The sequence below is a fragment of the Sciurus vulgaris genome (genome assembly GCF_902686455.1).
Source record: "Sciurus vulgaris genome assembly, chromosome: 6".
Taxonomy (NCBI): domain Eukaryota; kingdom Metazoa; phylum Chordata; class Mammalia; order Rodentia; family Sciuridae; genus Sciurus; species Sciurus vulgaris.
The window spans coordinates 124,477,771-124,495,489 of NC_136466.1; the positions used below are offsets into that span (position 1 = coordinate 124,477,771).

General features: G+C 38.3%; 1 protein-coding gene across 2 annotated transcripts in view; it reads right to left on the bottom strand.

Moving 5' to 3' along the window:
• Positions 1-10,001: 10,001 nt before the first annotated feature.
• The window catches only part of RAB3C (RAB3C, member RAS oncogene family), a 247,839-nt gene continuing 240,121 nt past the window's right edge, over positions 10,002-17,719 (bottom strand). For both annotated transcript variants that reach the window (XM_079144047.1, XM_079144046.1), the window contains exon 5: positions 10,002-12,001. In XM_079144047.1, the coding sequence (XP_079000173.1) occupies positions 11,814-12,001 (188 nt within the window). In that variant the 3' untranslated portion in view covers positions 10,002-11,813. The remainder of the gene's footprint in view (positions 12,002-17,719) is intronic.

The following is a 17,719-nucleotide window of genomic DNA, read 5'->3' on the forward strand; positions in this document are numbered from 1 at the left end:
CCTTTAATTGAGCTTAAAACTTAAATTGATTTAAGGCTTTTATTTCACCAAGTAAACCCATTTTTCATGGGTTTGGTTGGTGGGTTATTTCTACTATGGCTTAACTAGCTGTGCCAAGGATTGAATTTGTACATGCAAATGCCAAACATAATATAAATTAGGGAGCTGCTCCTTTTGAACTTGATAATTCCTGAAGAAAGAATATGGAACTAGTGGAAGCGCAACTCTAATGATCCTTGAAGAGCTGGATAATTTTTCATTTGCAAAGAAAGCTCTAATTTGCTCCATATTTGGGAAAACTGTGTCAAATTTTCTTGTCATTTTCAACATTTCACAAAATTGAACCACATAAGTCATTTTAAAAATACTTATTCTCAATTCTCCTTACTAGAGATTACAATTTCATTGGTCAAGTTAGAGCTAGAACTAAGTTTGGAAGCATAGATGTCTGGGTCATTTTCCCAGGATTGCTGAGGGTGGGTCATTCTTATCCCTGCTGGGTAGGAGCTGACCACTGGCTCACCTGCTGATCTTGTGGAAAACAACCTCAGAGGATAAGGAAACACTAACCTTACCTGCCTGACAAAGGAAGGGTTTCAAATTTACTCCTTATCAAATGAGAAGATGAGTGAAATAAAACACACCAAAACCCAAGACAAGATTGGAAATACCACAAAACTGTACTCAGTTTTAATGGTCAGATTGTGGAGTGGTTTTAGGGTGGTCTGAATATTGGACACTTTACATTTTAAATTCAAAGGAAGGATCCTTTAGACTAAAATCATTTTATTCATGGGCATGGCATGGAGATCGAATGTAAATGATGACTAATAAACTCCAAAGAGCTATTGTTATATTTTTAATATCACACTGTCCTTGAAAGAGTCTTTTGTCTTTCGATCAACAATACAAGACATTAAATATTCTAGACCCTTACTGCTTAAGGGCAGACTTTCGTGAGAGAAACATGGAAGGGCCTTTTACAGATAGTTATAGTACTCTAGGAGGCTGTTAAGAAAAGTGCTCTCAGGAAATGTACAAGTAGAGCTTAAGAGTAGTTGTATTTTAAACTAGAGAGAGAAGTGCAATGTTCTAGGTGTTTTCTTTAGGTTCCTTTCAGTTTTTGATAACTTAGTTTTAAAAATCATAAGAGTGTTCATCAAAAGTCCATTTGTTGTTCTAGGGTTTGATTTCATGGCACCTGAGACTGTAATACAATTTATAAGACATCCCATACTTCTTTTAAGACAGCCTTTGACTTCTCAGTAACTCGCTCAAACCTCCGTCAGTATGAAACATTTTCTCCATCCCTCCTGTAAGAAACAAGCTCACCTGTCCAAGCCCAAAGAATTGAGTAAGACACTCAAGGTTCAGCAAAAAGTGAGACTTTACTTTAACAGCAGTCTTGCAAGATAGGTGCCTGGTGATCAGGGACACAGATTGGGTACAACCAGCCTTTTACCCCCTAGAGTGAAAGGTCCCACCTCCTGTTCTTCCTTAAACTGGGTATTATGGGATGTACTGTTTTCTCAAACTTGCCTAGCTCTTCTGGTGTCCTATTGGGTTATTTAAATAAATATACCTTTGGTAGTCCCCATCTCCCTTTGTTCTCTTGTGGCAGGAACATCCCCTTGGATTGAGCGCCTTTTGGCATATCACAGTTTATCTCTGTTGGTCTGGTGTGTGGGGTGGGGGACTTTCTTCTCACCTGTTTGTCAAGGGGCTGTGAATTTTTACACTCTGGGTAACTTTTTAATCTTCTCTCTCCTCCAGCTGCCTTTTTACATCCAGGTACTTTTACAAGCCAAATATGACATTGTGAAAATGGGCCACACAGACTTTCTATTTCTCACCTCCTATCTCCCAATGCAAAACCTGACTTCCCCTTTAGCTTTAGTCAACAGATGGTCTCTTGTGAATGTCATCTTTTTCATTGCCACGACTATGGCTATGTCAGTTTCCAAAATTTCCATATCAACACCACTACTGCTGCTAAAGTTCTATTTTAAATGCCCTTTTAATTTTTGCTTGCTCTCCATTAGGTGACCCCTGTCCTTTGACTTTTGTGTTCTATGAATGGAAGCAAGGGCAAAAAGATGTTGAGAGATATGCTCATTTATTCTTGTTCTAAAGTAATGTATACTGCAGGGAATGCATCACAGCTGGTGCATCCCACTGAGGAGAAAAGAGTATAAAGGAGTGTCCACCAACTTTTAGAAACTTGAGATTGCCTTCCCCCTTCCAGCAAATAGCTATGTGTTTTGGTGAGCAATCTGACCCCTCAATTGCGCTTGCCACTACTTAAGAGACTATTTCTCATTTCTGTTACATTAACTATTGCCCATATGAGGGAGTCCATTTCTCGGTTAGTTTGTAAATTATAATAAAAAGATGATCTTCAAATACCTGTTATAGTGTAAAACTCAAAACAGATAGCTTTTGTTGATTTTGCCATTGGTGCTTGTTGGAAACTGTGCAACAGCTCAGTGAAAATATTAGGGCAGGGAAAAATCAAGACAGCTGCATAGAAAGTCTTGATAAGGTGAAGAAGAAGTAGTAGTAGGAATGGGACAAGTGGACGTGGGTGATGATATTGATATTTTTTCTCATATCTTTAAACTCTATCTTTATTAGCTTTTTTTGACATATAAAATGTAAGTCTCCATTTGGAAATTAAACAATTTTTGACAATCCTCATTCAAAAACCCTCTCTTTTACCTTTGTCTGAACTATCTGAAAGAATAACTTGTCTCCTTTGCTTGTTACCACTTGTTTCTCCACCTGATGTGATTTGTCATTCTCCTTTGCTCCCATCTAAAACTGTTCTTGTCAAGTTGACTGGCAATTTTGATACCACTTTATATCATGTGAAAATTTAGATGAATTCTTCCTCAGAACTTTGATCTCTCTTAGTTTCTTCTGTCTCTCTCTCACTCAATTGTCTGTCCATCTCTTTGGTCAATGGCCTTAGTGCATTTTCTGTTAAGAGTGCAATACCACAGACTATAAGTTATAAAGAAGAGAAGTTTATCGGAGTCCATGGTTGGAAGGTAGCATTTGGTGATGGCCTTCTTGCTGTTGGAATCTAGGCTGAGACAGGGCTTCACATAGCAAGAAGCAGGGAGCAGCCACTGCTCTCATTTCTCTATTTGCAAAGTTACCAGCATGCAATCATGGGGATGCCAGTCTCATGATCTAGTGTAATCAAAGTCACCCCAATGGCCCCATCTCTGAACGCCACAGTTGGATTAAGTTTTCATCCTCCTAATGCCTTACCACATGAGTTTTAGAGGGGATGCACCATAGTCAGAACACAGTGCTATTCCCTTTTCAAGGCTTCTTTGTGAGCTCACTTCCTTTCTTATTTGAAATATTCACCTGCATACCATTTTCTCTACTCCCAGAATTTTGATTATCATCCTAAACATAGCAGCTTGTATTTAACTTCTATATCTGCACTCATCAAATTATATTGTAATTGGTGGGATGTTGTTTTAAAATATTAACTCAGATGTTCCTCCAACATCTACCTTCCACATATCCCCCATACCCTCTGTGTTCCTTCCACTTAGTTAGCAAAATTGCTTTAAGAGAGAAGTTATGCGTTACACAGAGAATATAATATATGACAACTAAACTAAAAATTACACCTAAAGGAGAGAGGGGATTAATAAACAATTATGAAGAAAAGGTAACGAGTCCATTTCTGCCAGTCTAAAGGTTCTTTGGACTAGGTGAGTGAGTAGCGGGTGAGAAGTTGAAGGAGAAATGAGAGAATCAAGAGGTCAAGTGTGCCTGAGACTAGAACCAGAGAGAAGTGCTGCTCAAAGCACCTCAAAACGACTAGTGTGTCTGTGTGCTGTGACTGGATTGGTATCTGTCCTGAGGTCCGTGGACAAGGAGAGTGCAGCATCCTCATCACTGCATCAAGCACTGCGCATTATAAACGGCGTGTGCCACTCATCCATTCATCCATGTGTTGCCCCTGGTGACTGCTCCTCTTCTAGACTGTGCCAGTGGGTTGCAAAGTTATCATCAGGCCTTAGACCTCTGGAATAGGAATACAGAACCTTCAGGTAGCCAAGGTGACTTTTTAATACCCTTAGAAGCTCTTCTTGATCCTACAACCAAGGCCTTTGTAAGTCAAGAACATAGGTCACATAAAAAGCTACCCACCTTACAAGATTGCAAGTATTAGACCTTCCTCCTCCACTTCATTCCAAATTCACATGTTGGATACTCAGAGCCCAAATAAAATTGTACTAATACTGTCTCCAGTTCAAGCTTAATATGGTACCTAGGCTGCTGATGAAACAAAAATAGATATCAAAGGAGATAAAAAAAAAAATCCATTTAACTGAAGCTGAGAAATGCAGGAATATAGTCTCTTAGATATTTATTGTAGTCTTAAAAAATAAAACAAGATAAACTCAAAGAACAGAAACCACTTTCCATACAGAATTCACATACAAACTGAATACCTAATAGCACACATACCATTTTTTACACAATTAATTTCAATAAAGATAATTAAAACTTCACAATGTGAATACACTTTATAGCTTTAAACCCAGACAAGTGCTCCTGTGGACATATGAAGTCACAATATTTGCTGTGCAGCAGTAGTTTTCAACTAAACATCACGATCACTATAGGAAAGCATTAAGCTGTTGTCAGTATTTTCTCAAGAAGAGTTCCACAGTGCAGTCACTGCGAAGGAGCCAAAAGTGCCCGCTTACAAGGGAGGGCCTTTATCTTTGCACTTCCCAATTCCCTTTACAGGAAACATGGAGCTACAGAAAATTCTCTGGGTCACATCTGCCTGGGTGACATTAGGTTAAACAATGTCTTATGGTTCTGTGCATTGGCAAATATCTAAATTAGTGGTTCTAATGTGGCTTTAAAGCATCTTGGGTTTTGCAGCTGAGCATGAGGCTGCTCAGGACAGAGGAATATGGGAAAGGACATTTTGTCATCCTCATGGAGACAAAAAGACAGGGAGCTAAACTGGGGTCATTTGAGGTTTCTCAGAGGGCCACTTTGTTAGGAGAAAACAATCATCAATGCTGCCAGCTCTGTCACCCTTCCATTTACAGGGAACATACTGTGGTCTTTCCCACTCAGGAGCCTGGCACAATCTCCTCACTAATTTTTTTCCAGGACCATATCTGACCTCCTCTGTGGAGCCACTCTTGACTCTTCCAGTTCTTACAGGTCCCCATTCTCTGTTCTCCTGACATAACTGAGCATTTCGAATATATCTTGCATTTTTTCCCCCTCATTCTCATTAGGGACAGGAACCATCCCTCCTCCATGGTTGATTTCCATAGTACTGAGTATGTGGCGTTTACTAACATGTTACAACAAATGACACTTTTAACCACACCCTGAAATTATCATTCTATTGTTGGCTAGAACATTTTTCTTTTTCCTTCTAAAATTTGGCACAAAAACAACACTAGTCTCCCTCTTTTGTCCACTTTCACTTGATTTCTTCTGTGGGTTTTGAGAGCTGAATGCAACTTTCAATCACAGTTAAATTCAGGCCACATATTGCCCACATAGTCCAAAACCATTTAATGTGACTGACACATCCTCACATGTCAGTTCCTAGTCAAGTGACATAGGGAGAACTGAAGCCTTTTTTAATATGTATGGACATTTTAACATGTAGAACCAACTGTACTCATTATTTTTCGTGAGTAAGTTGTAACTTGTTTTTCTTCCTAAGGATATTATGATTTACCCAGCTAACTAAATAAAAAGAAGTACAATATTAAAATGATGCTTTACCTTAAAAATTGAAATGGCAACTAGGAGTTTAAAGTTGTTGACCTAACTTAGCCTTCATATATATAAATATTTATAGCTTTTGATAATCCATCAACTGGGCTTCATTTCTGGATTTTGGGTCTCTGTGAAGTTCCAGATCATCAAATGTGGGATTAACTAAGGGGGTATGAGGATGAATATATGAGTTTATGAAGACATTCCAAAGTGATTTAAGGATACTGGTGTTTCTCCTATATCACCCGTGTGGACAACTGAGAATTGAAAGTGAATATAACATCAGCTATAATCTAAAAAGACAGTGGTTTGTTAAGAGTTCCCAGGGTTGACAGTGTCCAAGCAGTAAACAAAGTAAAATATTGAATAACAATAAAACATACATACAAATTCAAGAGTGAAAATTCTTAGTAGACATAACATGTGATCAACCTTTTTGAAAAGAAAAACAGTCACTTCTTAATGCACATATTTTCCATAGTATCTAAATTAGTTGCTTAGTACACTCTTACAAGAGGCTTAAGAAGAATTCTGAATTATCAAAGGGATGCTTTTATAAAATAAACTCACAGTTATTCTGTCTTGAAAATAAAATCCACAATTCCAAAAGATAAAATTGACAAGTATTTGCAGATACTAAACATTTGGTCTTATAGGAAAAAAAGTACTTTGAAGTAGGCACAGAGGAGTTTCACATGACACCAATAAGATATTTACTGTATAAATTGCACCACTAGACAAATACTGCTACAGGAAATCATTTGAATAAGCACACAGCCATCAAAGCATCTCACACATTCATTATAATTCACTTTTGCACACTAGTTTATATACACTGAGTAAGTCATTAAATATTGCACTTATTGGCCCATGAACCCTCAATTCTGAGGTGTTGAAAAATAGAAAACAAATTTATTTTTAGAACATATTTCATGCAACATTTAAGACATTTCAGTTCTACAAACACCATTAAATAGTTGTACATTTGGACAGTCCAACTGTATCACATCACATCTGACATTAACAATATATTAACAGGAATTACAGGACAGTTTTCATTCAGCACACTGCCTATGGATGATGAGACAATGCATGGAAAAATTGTCATATCGACACAGCAAACATCCCCAAACTTCACTTTGACAAGGAGGAATATGGAATCACTAGTCAGATGTAGGTCATGCTCACGTCCCTGAAAGGCCAGGTGTCTATGTGCCTCATGTACCATTGTGTCTATAAGAACAGTACTCATGAACTTAAGTGATCCTTGGCCCCAAATAACAGGAATATAAAAATATATCCATTAAGTGATAAAGTCACAGCCAACTCTCAGTTGTCCACAATGAAGGAAAATATGAACACAGGTGAATGAAATACACAGGTAAGCCCCCAGCCTCAATTTAGCAAGTAATGACAGGTTGAAACTCCACCAATAATAGTTGCAGAAAGGAGATAAATGATGAAATTTCCTGTTCTTAGGACTGTCATTCTGTGAGGATAGTGCTTTTAACAGATGAAAACAAAAACAAATCAGGAAGTACAAAAGAGAAACATGAAGAAATGTTCAATTTGTCCATTATCTAGATGATCTGATCTGAACACTCCAGCTGTTTGTGAGCTTATGAAATAGTTCATTTGTTATCTAGAATGTTTGTGGAATGCACATTCTCTTTGCCCTCTGTTTAATGGGAATTCTTTCTGCACACAGACACAGACTCATCAAATCAGTGTGAAGAATCTATTCCTGGGCCTTTTAAAAAAGATGTGAGCTACAGTTGGCACTTAGCAAACACCTCCTTTTCCCTAGCACTGAGAAAGCACCATGGATGGAATTTTGCCTCCACTAAAAAAGGTATCAGGGTTGTAAGTGTGTGTTGGGAGGGGCTGCAATGTTTGCGGCCCCGGAGAAACTATTTCAATCTACCAAAGGGAAATATCATTTGACAAGAGTTTCAAGCATTTGTAGAAATGTTTAAAAATACATTTATCTATGAAATACCAACAACAATAAGTAGATACATTTTAGATAAATTTCCCAACGTGTTTTTGCCTCCTTAAGGAATACTGTATTTCTAGTACCTTGAGCCCTTTAGAAGTGTGTAGGGGTGAAGACAATGAAGGTGAGGGGAAGATTCTGGTCATAAACACTATCTTTTGCCCAATTTGTTCCAGCAAATTCCAGGGTATTAAACAAATTTATATCTGTAACTGACCGGTCAAAATTTCATCTAAAATAGAAAGAACTTGAAAAAGTTGACCTTAATGCTAAAAGGCTTAGTATATCAGCAAGTTTCCTTACTACCAAACTACTAAAACAGGCAGAACTGAGCAGAGCAGTAGACTGTTTTTCAGGGCATGATTAGAAAGGTCACCTGGGTCTAGTTGCTCATGTGGCACCCTGACAAAGCACACTGAGTGAGCTTACACACAAAGGAACAAGAGTTCCAGGGACCTGTCATACAATCGGTGATTGAAAGAGAAAGGGTTCCTTAGCCAGGCCAGCTCCCAAGTCTGTCTCACCAAAATACCTGACTGAGCACTCCAACTGTGCTGTGAAGATTATTAACAAACAGACTAACTTTTTGGTCTAGAAAGATTTCAGTCATGACTTTAAAATAAGATGTACATTACAGTTTTTCACATGCAGCTGCTACCTCAGCTTGCTAGGCTTGGTAGTGTGGATACGTTGTTGTTATAGTCCCACAAATGCCAAGCAGTAAACTAAGATGGTAGGACAACCTTAGCCATGCACTAAGATACATGTTGGAGAAAGCACATCACAATGAACCACTGAATATGAACTATGACACTCCAAGATGACTGTTGTTCATGGAAGATCAGTTAATAGTGGAATGCATTACCTTTAAAAAAGAAGAACACTGTATACCTGAAAATCTACTGTCAACATAGTGTAGTTAAAATCGCAAGTTTAAACTGCCTCATGAAGAAATGGCTAACGTGCTAACTCAACGGAAGGTCTAAAATTAATCTGGGTAGGCATTAAGAAGGTGAAATATATATTTGTCTTAAGTAGCGTAAGCTGTAATTTTGTAGAATTTGTATTTCACATATATCAACACCGTGCTTTGCACCTTTCTGCTAAAATTGAAGGCATCGTCAAAGCTCCTTGTTCAAATAAAAATCTTAGCACTTATATACGAGGCATCAAAGCGATATTAAACCTCAACTGACCCTAAAGAGGAGGTATATGAAACTTTTGCTTCTTACAGTCATCAGAAGGTCATCAGGCCAGTAGTAGTTGCTCCGTGGGAGTAGCCACAAGGAACTGACTCACTGTCCTGAAGTAATTCTGATCAGCCCATAGATGTGAGGCTAATGATTAAACAGCATCAAGGGACTTAGGGCACCTCGTACACCTTCCATTCATATTCTAAGAGACTGAAATACAGATTCACTTCAAGAATGGTCAATTTTAAATGAAATAATTTCCAATCCAATTTCTTAATTGTATTAGGAAAATAAAGGGATGTACCAACCCCAAAGCTCTTGGAAGTATCTTCCTGAAGCAGTCGAGATTTACTCCTAACTGTAGTTTGAGGAGTGGGGAATGGCAAGGTAATGAACAAAGAAGAGAAATTTAGACTTGAAATACCGATTTAATTGCCTTACTGAGGATAAGAAAAGATGTGTAAGCTTTACAAACTAACACAAGTGCATACTTTTAAAGGCATCTTGTTCTTTTAAGTACAAATTTAGTTAGGCATGGTAAAAATTTGGTTAGGCAATGGTAAAAATGGCCTGTAGATAGTTGGGCTGTTGTGGATACAGGCATACTGTGTAAGTATGTGTGTACATGTGTGTACTGGCCAGATGGGTGAAATACCCTGGCATTATAGTGCTATCATTTATAAATAGTATAACTTTATGCCAATAGAAACTCACTGAGTTAACTCTGGGTTGGTTGCTCTATTTGCCAAATTTGATTTTAAAAACCAGGATATCTTGATGAGATTAGGAATAGAGAATATTCACTCCTCTCTGCATGTGTTACAGCAGGAATATGGGTGTGTTTCCTTTTGAGTTCTATGACATTCCTCTCTGGAAATTTCTCATTGAATTTTTTGCAATAAAATTCACAACAGGGTGGCAGTTCCAGAATTGAGAATAAACGAGGAAGGCTCCACTTCCATTAGGGTGGAAGTGGACACAGTACACCTGGGGTACTGTTGCATCGCTCTCCCCTGACTGGGACAGTGGTCCAACTTTGGAAAGTTTGACACTATGTAAGTGAACACTTGGTTTAGGCTTTCCCATTAAAATCTAATAAAACATTAACGTTTCCTTGTCTTCACTCTTGAAAGTGGAAGTTTATTACCAATTAGTGGAACTGAAACTGAGAAAGATAAAAAAGGAGCATGAATATGCTTTAAAACTCCAAATGCTCTTTCCATTCTTTTAAGTTATTATGTGTGTGACCTAGTTCCGATTTGTAGGCATTTATTCACCAGAAATCTCTTTTGATATATGCATATTTTCCTATCCTTGACCAATAAACATGCACCAAATATTTTCATGAGGAGCTTCTCTATTTTTGAAAAGAGATTAAAAAAAAAAAAAAGAATAACACAACCACCTAAAACAGAGAATGGACGTGTCCTTCGGAATCTTTCAAGTGCTGCCACTGCCCTCCCCAGACCCTAGCTGTTAATAGTGCTGGACTTTGACATGATGCCAAGTTCTTCACCAGGTTCCACGCAGCAGTGGACTCTGTCGTCTGTAATTTGTATATTGTTTTCAGAAAATCTGGGGTAAAAAAGTCTGGATGTTCGAACGATTCCCTTCCTTTTTTCAAATTGCTAAATATTTCTGGAACTTTCAGCTACGAAGTGTTCTCTGAGTAAAGTAAGCATGTTTAAAGACTTACACAATGGGGCTATGCTTTAGAATGACAAACACCCAGACTGAAAAACAGTAAAGAGGAAAACAGTTTTTCTTCAATTTGGGACCCACCGAAACACTGCTCAGACAGCTTCTCAATAGGTCAAAGAACATAGCTGAGGTTTGAGCAGAAGGCAATGGTTGGGGAAGCAAGTCTATATCCCACAGGAATAGGAGCATTAACAAGCTTCAACCTAACCTCTGTTTCGAGAGTTGATGGTTCCAGAAAGTTGTGGTAGTGGTGCAGGAGTGTGTGGTGGGGAGCAAGCCACTAAGGAAATAGGGGAGCTCAGGCCTTGGAATTCTATAACTACTCACACCCTTCTTGGTTAAAATGCTGACTGCATAACTGGCTTCCAGTAGATACTCTTCCATCTGCTCAATGCCCTCAAACATTCAGAAAGCTGAGTAGAATCAGTGGAAAGAGCAGTCCCGGGGAAAGGTATTTGTTTATTTAAATATACAAGTTAAAGTAACTGATTAAATCTAGTTCCAGTCAGGTTAATATTAATGACTTAGGCAAGGACCTTAAAAACAATATTTTAATTTATCTATGGTCAATGGCCTCCTCAACTATGAATGAAAAATAGATACACTTTCAAGTAGTAAACTTCACAGACCTATGACATTGTCCCTAATCAGGAGTAAAATTTCCACTCAATTTTCAGCTAAGAGTAAAACAAATTAAGTCTTCTGATATCTCCCCCTGCTCACACATACACATTCAAGCAACTCCTTGTTCATCATCTCTACAGGTGAACAGTATAAGTTGAATCTATGGCATAAAAGTCAGATGTAGTGAAATTTAGTCTGAGGTTCCAGCAGTAGCTTAAGTGAGAAGAAATTTGAAAAAAAAAAAAAAAAAAAAACTTGAAGACAAATAAATAACAAGTCACATGCAAGTACCAGATGTTTATAGATGAATAATCCTTACAAATTTAAGATCACATATTTGCCACATATTAACACAGTAAATCTCCCATGATTTGAATGTGTGTATGGGCCATTGACATCAAAGACTTCCTTCAAATAATTATTAGGCAGTATAAGTGAAGGCTAATAGACCATTTATGAATGCTGTTTCTTGGCAACCAAAGCCCCCTGGAGCTGCCCATGTGGGAGGGGCACTAACAGCCACAGTTGGGCTGCGGTGGAGGAGGGGTTTCCTTGAGTCTTGTGTTCTGCTTTGCGGCAGTGATGGCCGGATCGGTCTCCAAACTCTCTGACATTTTGTCACAGATGATATCCACGAGGCGCTCAAAGGTTTGCTTGACATTTATGTTATCCTTGGCACTTGTTTCAAAAAACTCAAACCCTGGAGGAAACACACAGAAACACACCTTGGTCATTTCACATTTCTGAAATTAAATGGGATTTGATTATGGTTTCGAACTGTGAAAAAGTGATGGTGGGGTGGTAGGACAGCTGGGTTTGATCTGGGTAAGAGAAGACAAATGGGCATGAGTGCCATTTGAGCCAAGCTACCATCCTGCTACCCATGGGCCATGAATGGGAGTTATGAAATAGAATTGAGAATAATTTTCTCTATTTGATACATTTATGCTACCAGCATAGCTGAACAGGCTTTAAAAAGTATTCCTTTGCAAGAGTTAGTAATGCCATTAAGAATAATAACATTAAGGATAATAACATTAAGAATCCTATACACTGAGTCTGTATTTGAAAACTTCCTCCCAACACGGGCCCACATGGAGCCACTTCCAACCTTTCCTAAAATAGGTATTATTTGCCATTTCATATTTCCCATTTCCACATTCTACAAAGATACTGTCTTCATTTTTTAATCAATCTGAGATTTACAAGATATCCTGTGCACATTTTGTTGGAAAAGTGATTGCCAATGTCCAATGTAATCCAGCTCTAATTTTTTCTGCTCTGCTGCTCTCCGGTGGGATGAGGTTGAGAGAGGCTTCCAGTAAACGCTCAGTATCTAACAGGACACAAGGTGGCACTAAAGAGTCATAGGACTTGCCGTAAGCGTGCTTCAATCTCCTTTAGGAAATTTTTGAATAGTTAGCCCAACAGTGCTCCAGGGCTTTGTATGTGGCACCGCATCTACCTACTGGGTCCTGGTGTTCCCACGGCTTCTGTTATCTATCAGCGGCAATGTTCTTAAACCAAGCACTTGGAAAGGACAGTTGATAAATCAAATTAGTAGCCAAAATTGCATGAAGGTACAAAATGCAGCGACAGCTTCACTCTTCCGAAGTGTCGAAGTGTCGCTGTGTCACTGTACCTGAGTAGAAGCGGCCTTAGTGTGCTGCTCTAAACAGTCTTATCATTCCATTGTTTGCATTCACGTTCCACTGGCGGAGCTTGCCAGTCAGTTGCCATGACAACTTCCCCACTAGGCCAGCCAAAGATTGCTTTGGTCCATTCAGGGGATGTTGATTTAGGATGTGTTGGGCTGAACACAGAAAGGCTTTCTAATCCATTCTGAATTTTACACCCTATAAATCCTCTGGTTACATCTGGTCCTATCTCAGAGGACCCACATGGATTCCAAATGATTAAATCAGGTGATTTCATCCCAGCTCTTTAGGGCCGAAGGGAGAGAGAACAAACTAACACTTTGCATCTGTGTCAGAATCTCTCGGATAACCTAGAAATATTTATTTATTTTTTTAAACTAGCATTGAGGATAACAGAAAAAAACAATTATCATGAGTCAAAATTTCTAATTTAATTATGATATTATTTGATTAGATGACTCAATCTGAGCTTGAATTTCACTAGCTGCTCTATTATTGAAATCCAAGTGAATAATTGGCAGGATTTGGGCTGAAAAAACAAGAGCAGACCCAGGTTCTACAAAATAGAGGTGAATATTTCAAATTATCTTTGGCTTCTCTCTCTCTCTTTCATTTTGTCTCTTTGGTCAATGATTATGCAGTTCTGTTATAGTATACACTTCTTTATCTTTGATATGGCCATCTGGTATCAGCAGAGATCTCTTAGCTAATGTTTTACAACTAGGCTAGATCATTCACCTTCCAACAACTGGGCCTGGATTTGGGGTAGGGAAAGTATGGATCTAAGCAATATCTTTGTTGCTCAGATACCAGAACTATTTGCATCCTTCTTGGGATTTTCCTAGTATTTGTGTCACAAGATACCACGAACCCACTGAAGTAGTCAAGATTCCCGATACTTTGAATAAAAGAACTTCAGAATTTGGTACAAAGTTCTCATTTACAGTTTGAATTCTGTCATCGTGTCTGTCAATACTTCTTTTTCTTATTAGCATGTATCATAAGCTGTTATAAAAAGGTGTTCACACAGCTTTTGCCAAGTGCAACTCCATTAATTTAGGCATTGAGACCTCCACGATGCTGGTGTTCACTTGACGTCATTAAAATGATTCTTGATCACAAAATCTAGAATGCCCTCAGCTTCTCCATCTTAACGTGGGACTCTAAGAACACATGGATGAAATTGGAGGATATCATGCTAAGTGAGATAAGCCAATCTCAAAAAAACTAAAGGACGAATGATCTCGCTGATAAGCGGATGAGGACATATAAGGGGGGGTAGGAGGGGTTAGTGTTAGGGTTAGGGTTAGGTTTAGGGTTAGGTTTAGGGTTAGGGATAAGGAGGGTGGTAAGAATGGAGGAAGGAAGGACTGTATAGAGGGAAAAGAGGGGTGGGAGGGGTGGGGGGAAGGGAAAAAATAATAGAATGAATCAAACAACATTGCCCTATGTAAATTATGATTTTTAATTAAAATAAAAATAAAAAAAAAGAACACATGGCTACTCAGGAGAGTGTCCCAGGAAGAGAACGGCACTCATATCCCCAGCATGATTGAACAGGAAATGGTAACAAGTCTTGGTTATCAGCCAAAACATCCTGATAGTCCCACTACCAATACTTACTAGCTTTGAAACTGTGAGCAAGTCACATTTTTAATCTCCATTTGTCTTATTTATAACATTTGCTTTACCTGTGTTACAGGGTTATTCTCAGGCTCAAGTAAGAAAATGTGAGCTCAAGCTCCAAACAAACTAGAAACAATAACAACAGTAATAATAAACCAACATTGAGTGATCACTGCCTTAGAGATACTATTCAAAGCATGTATTTCCTCCAATTTACTGATAAGGAAAAGGAGGCAAAAAAAAAAAAAAAAAAAAAAAGGCTGAGCAATTTGTTAAAACTTTTCCTAGCTCAGCTAGAAAATGGCAGGGCTGAAATGTGAAGGATTAACTCCTGCTTCTCCAGATGCCCTGCTAAAGTGAGCTACTATTTTGTTCCATTTAAAATTTAAGTTCTAGGCTAATTAATAATCAGAAAATACATCAGAAGTTTTCATCAATTAAAACAATTAGAACATAATTAACTAGATTTAACACTATTGGCGAACCAAATGTAACCATCTTTCTTAATTATTTAAAAGGTTCTTTGTATCTTGTATGTTGTATTGCTTAACATGATCCATCAAGCTAGTCATTATTATAGCTGTCTCTCTCTCTAGAAGTACAGAATTATAGATGTAACAGCTTCTGGAAATTAGAGTGCTTCTCACTGACCAATAGCATAAGTTGTTCGTATAATGAAATAACCAAAACATCTCAAGATTAAACTCACAATCAGTATTTATCATTTAGTTGTTTAGATTCAGGGAAAATAGAAGTTTACAATTGCAGTTCACAATTTTCTGCTCAGGTGAATCAGGGTCTTCTTTCGGTCACTTGTGTGGGAGACCACTCATACCCCCTACCTAAGTTGTTTGCATGAGTGTTTGAAGCACATGGTCGAAATCATAACCACAAATCCAAACACTCCAGCCTTTCTCTTTCTACTAATTCACTGGATTTCATGGCTATTATCTCCCCCTGTAGCTCAGTATTTTAAACTCAACAATAGCAATATTAGCTTTCCAGGAGCTTCTCAGAAATCTTTACCCTGTAAATACCAACAGTAGTGGCAAGCTGGCACGTTGTTCAGTGATGCTTCAGAAACAGAGACTTATAAAACTCTGAAAATCACTTTCAGTTTACCAGGTTGGGAAGTATGGTTCAGCAAGATCAAATAAGTAGCCCAAGGTCACACAGCCAGCTGGCTGTCAGTCCGACAAAGATCTTCTGATAAATAGGTTACCAATTTAGCGTCCAGCCTTGGACACCTGTCCCTAACTACATCATCTGCTAGTAATAATTTCAGCACACATATGTCTTCATCAACTAATCAGTGAACACTTTCAGTTTAACCATGGAAACTCTGATCTTCCTTGCTTACTCCTCCTGTATCATAAGCTTCCTAATTTCTCTCTCTGGTAGAGGCGACATTGATTCTGAGTTAGATGGGCATTGCCCTGTGGCCTGGCATATCTCTATTTTAGGCTTCCTTATGCCTGTTCCTAAAATGATTACTCCTGCACTCTCCAAAAGTCATTACAGGCACAGTGGGATACTATAAATGACCTCTTACTTCAGGCCTCCTTGGTGTTAGGAGGCAGACTGAAGCTTGCAAAGATTTTATTTGGAAAAATGTGTGAGCTGTGCTAAGGAAGAAGCATAAAGTCAATTTGTGCCCCCCCCCCCTTTTATGCATGTGTGTGTGGTGTTGGAGATCGAACCCAGGGCCTCATGCTTGCCCAGCAAGCACTGTACCACTGAGTCTCATTGCCGCCCTGTGCCCACTTTTGATGTGCATTGTCACTGAATATAACAGCAGAGAGAAGGTGTGAACCAGATTTTATTCAAAGGCCCACGTGGTGTGATTCTATGCCCTGACTTCTTAGGATTGGAGGCACACCTGCGTTAGAAACACCTGAAATGCTTAAAAGCTTCTAAACTCCACCCCAGACATCCTAAAGTGAAATCGAGGTTATGGGAAGGGTCTTCAGAAGACTCATGAGAGTCTGCTTACGTTTCTTACACAAACGGAAGGTTAAGATTCACTCTCCTCGGTGAACCCCCATTCACAACAGCATGATTAGTAATGGCCAAAAGGTAGAACCAAGATAGTGTCCTTCTACCCATGAATGAATAAACAGAATGTGTTATACTCACACAAAGAAATATAATTAACTTTCAAAAGAAGGAAATTTTGACACGTGCTATGATAATCTTAAGAACACTATACTAAGTGAAATAAGCTAGTCACAGAAAGAAAAATACTATATTGTTCCATTTATGGGAGGTAAATAGAGTAGTTAAACTTACAGAAACGTAGAATAGTGGTCACAAGAGACTGGGGGAATGGTAGATGGGGAGCTATTTAACAGATGTAGAGTTTCAGTTTTGCAAGGTGAAGAGTTCTGGAGATCTGTACCATACTGTGAATGTATGCAACACTATTGAACTGTACACTCAAAATGATTAAGATGGTGATTTTATGTTATATGTATTCTACCACAATTAGAAAAAAAAAAAAGATTCATAATCCACAGATACTGCTGGAGGAAACTTTAAAATGATAAAGCCTCCTTTGGAAAGATTTGGACTGTCCCTCCTATGATTAAACAAGCAATTGACCCAGCAACTCCACAGTTAAGCACTCAAGACAAATGAACAGACATGTCTGCATAAAATCTCATACACAAATGTTTATAGCAGCATTAGTCATAATAGCAAAAAAGTAGAAACAGTCCACATAAATAAATAAAATGTGGCATATTCATATAATGGGATATTCTTTCACCATAGCAAGTAGTGGAGAACTAATACATTCTAAAATGTGACTGAGCTTCAGAGAGGGTACACTTTATGCTGGAAGAAACTAACACAAAGGACAACATGATATACAATTCCTTTGACATGCAATGTCTACAATAGGTAAATCTGTAGAGACAGGAACTAAATTAGTGGTTGCTTATCAAGTATGGTGGGGAGTGAATGCTAATGAGCATGAGGTTTATTTCTCGGGTGATGAAAATATTCCAAAATTGATTGTGACGAAGGTCGTATAGCACTGTGACTATACTAAAAACCATTGAATTGTACACTTTAAATGGGTGAATTCTGTGGCATATGAATTATATTTCAATAAAGCTTATGTATTTTTAAAG